This window comes from Octopus bimaculoides, chromosome 2 (genome assembly GCF_001194135.2).
Source record: "Octopus bimaculoides isolate UCB-OBI-ISO-001 chromosome 2, ASM119413v2, whole genome shotgun sequence".
Lineage (NCBI taxonomy): Eukaryota > Metazoa > Mollusca > Cephalopoda > Octopoda > Octopodidae > Octopus > Octopus bimaculoides.
In genome coordinates, this window is record NC_068982.1 from 55,461,304 (window position 1) to 55,464,403 (window position 3,100).

General features: G+C 36.1%; 1 protein-coding gene across 1 annotated transcript in view; it reads right to left on the reverse strand.

The window, feature by feature from the left end:
* Positions 1-3,100, reverse strand: part of LOC106876318 (sodium/glucose cotransporter 4) — a gene marked incomplete at its 5' end in the record, with an annotated part of 66,278 nt that overhangs the window by 60,541 nt on the left and 2,637 nt on the right. The window contains one exon of the mRNA XM_052965846.1: positions 1,899-1,958. Within this exon, the coding sequence (XP_052821806.1) occupies positions 1,899-1,958 (60 nt within the window). The remainder of the gene's footprint in view (positions 1-1,898; positions 1,959-3,100) is intronic.

Below are 3,100 nucleotides of genomic sequence, written 5' to 3' on the forward strand. Positions count from 1 at the left end.
AATGAACCTCCACCAACTATTCTGCCTATATGTCTGTGCACACCTTTGAATGCAGTGTATGCCAGAAGGTTTGCAAATCCAACGGAGGCCTCAAAAGACATTTTAAGATTCACAAAGAGTAAAACTTATCTGCAGGTCTTGGTAGTCCAAATCAGAGGTGCAATGTATGTGGGTGTTTTTTCAGAACATTGTCTGGTTTAAAAAGCTACATCAGATGCCATGATGGCGCTAAGGTGTAGGTACAGGAGGTGGTCAAACTCTGCATAAGGAGTAGACAACCACCATATATATAGATATAAAACACTTTCTATTATAGGCACAAGGCCTGAAATTTTGGGAGAAGGAGCAAGTTGATTAGATTGACCCAGTGTTTTACTGGTACTTCTTTTGTAGACCCCAAAAGGATGAAATTCAAAGTTGACCTCAGTGAAATTTGAACTCGGAATGTAAAGCCAGAAGAGATACTGCTAAGTATTTTGTCCAGTATGTAAATGATTCTGCCATCTCTCAACCCTTTATAATAAAAATTCTTTTTCCTATATGCACAAGGCCTGAAATTTTGAGGGAGAGAACAAGTCAACTTTACTGCCCCCAGTGTTAAACTGGTATTTATTTTATCAACCCTGAAAAAATGAAAAGCAAGGTTAACTATGGCAGCATCTGACCATTAAGGCCGAAAGTCCCTCTTACCATTTTGTCTAGTGTGCTAATGTTTCTGCCAGCGTACTGCCTATATATATGTGTGTGTGTGTGTGTATACATACAGCAAACTGGATTATCAGTCCTTCCCGAGCCATTCTCTGAGCCGGTTCACTGATTTTTGACAGCTGAATGAAATGGAGTAATGTGAAACAAAGTGATTTGCTCAAGAATACAAGGCGATGCCCAATTCAAGAATTGAAATTCCAATCATACAATCATGAGTGCGATGTTCTAACCACTAAGTTACATGCCTCCACACACAAACACACATATTTATTTATTTATTTTTTTAATATTATACTTTAGTGGATACAATTTGATAAAACTGTTTTGACATGGTTAAAGTCAGTACTTCACACCATTCATTCAATGATTTATCTGTTAGTTCAAGTTTAGTGCTCTTCTTAATTACAATCCCATATATGTTATTTTTTTTATATATATATATTTTCAAAATGCAGCAAAATTTCTCAGCAAGTCTGTACAATTATATAACAACAACCAAAATCTAGTTTCTTCTTTGATTTTATGATACTAATTTTAGAACAAGTGTCCCGCTGCAGACCAGTACCAGGATGTGGATCATTTTGGTACCAGGCTGCTCAGAAAGAATAAATTAAAAATTTTTATAACTATTTTATTGACTATTGCAATTTGCAGGGTGTTTTTAGATTATATATGTTTTATATATGCAATAATTAACTTACATATTATGTATTTCCTTGTGTTTTAACATGTACTTGATCCTCCTGGTCCATGGAAAAATAATCTTGCATTAAACCAGTCCTTGGTGCAAAAATGTTAGAGAACACTGCTCTAGGAGATAACATTTACCAGAGACTGAACACAACTGCCAATCAGAGCTGTCCCACAAGGTGAACTTTGCAATGATAGCAAGAGCCGACATCGAAGGATCAAAAAGCGACGTCGTTGCGAACGCTTGGCCGCCACAAGCCAGTTATCCCTGTGGTAACTTTTCTGACACCTCTCGGCGGACGCACACACATACACACACATTCAAACATATATAAATAAGAAAAATAATAGGTGTATTGTGGTAGTGACGACACTGATAATGATGATAGTAACGATGATGATAATGATGATGATGATAATGATGATGATGCTAATGAAAACACTTAGACAATTGCAACTGAATTACTTAGAGGCATCACTAAAAAAAGTAAAGAACTTACCCCAGCAGATATATAAACAGGCAGAAATATATATCCCATCAGAAGGAGGACAAACATGGCCTAAACATAAAAAAATAATAACATTTTAGGAATGGAGAATGCTAAATAAAATAAAAATAAACCCCCCTGTTAAAACATTCAATTCAATAAGTTCATGCTTTTTAATTCAATCAGTCTGCATATAATTCAGATTTCTATTGGTCCCAAATGATGGAAATCTTTTGTACTGCACACCAACCAGCATCTTCAGTCTTCTAGTAGCATTTCATAGCACTTGTCTTTCCTAACCTGAACAACATCAATACACTAACATATAAAGTTATATATATTCCTTCAAAAAAAAATCCATGCATGGCTGTGTGGTAAGGAGCTTACTTCCCAACCACATGGTTCCAGGTTCAGTCCCACTGCATGGCACCTTGGGCAAATGTCTTTTACTATAGCCTCAGGCTGACCAAAGCCTCATGAATGCATTTGGTAGACAGAAACTGAAAGAAACCCATTGTGTGTGTATTGCTTGACAACTGGTGTTGATATGTTTACGTCCCCATAACTTAGTCGTTCAGCAAAGAGATCCATAGAATAAGTACCAGGCTTCCATGACTATCTTCTTCTTATTTCTTTTGTCATGTTGGCTTGAATGAACAGAAGCAAGGTAAAGTAATGAGGATTTTTTAGACCTGCAGCATACAAGTACTAATCACCCAGTACACTCCATTAAGTGACCAATAAATGAGTAAAGACAATGCAAGATTGTTTTCAGTCTGAAATCTAATATGACAATTTCAATAGTAGTGGTACCACAATAAAATGCACCCAGGACACTCTGTAAAGAGTTTGGTATTAAGAAGTGCATCAGTCTATAGAAACCACACAAAAATAATGTGTATGAGTGTTGGACCATGACTACCTGTCCAACTTATGTCAGCATAGAAAGCAGACATAAAAATTATAAATTTGATGATGACCAGTTTAGTTATTTGAAAAACAGGTGCAGGCATGGCTGTGTGGTAAGAAATTTGCTTCCCAACCACATGGTTCTAGGTTCAGTTCCACTACATGGCACCTTGGGCAAGTATCTTCTACTATAGCCTTATAGCCTTAGCCCAACCAAAACCTTATGAGTGGATTTGGTAGATAGAAACTGAAAGAAGCCTGTCATAAATATATATATATATATATATATATATATATATATATAT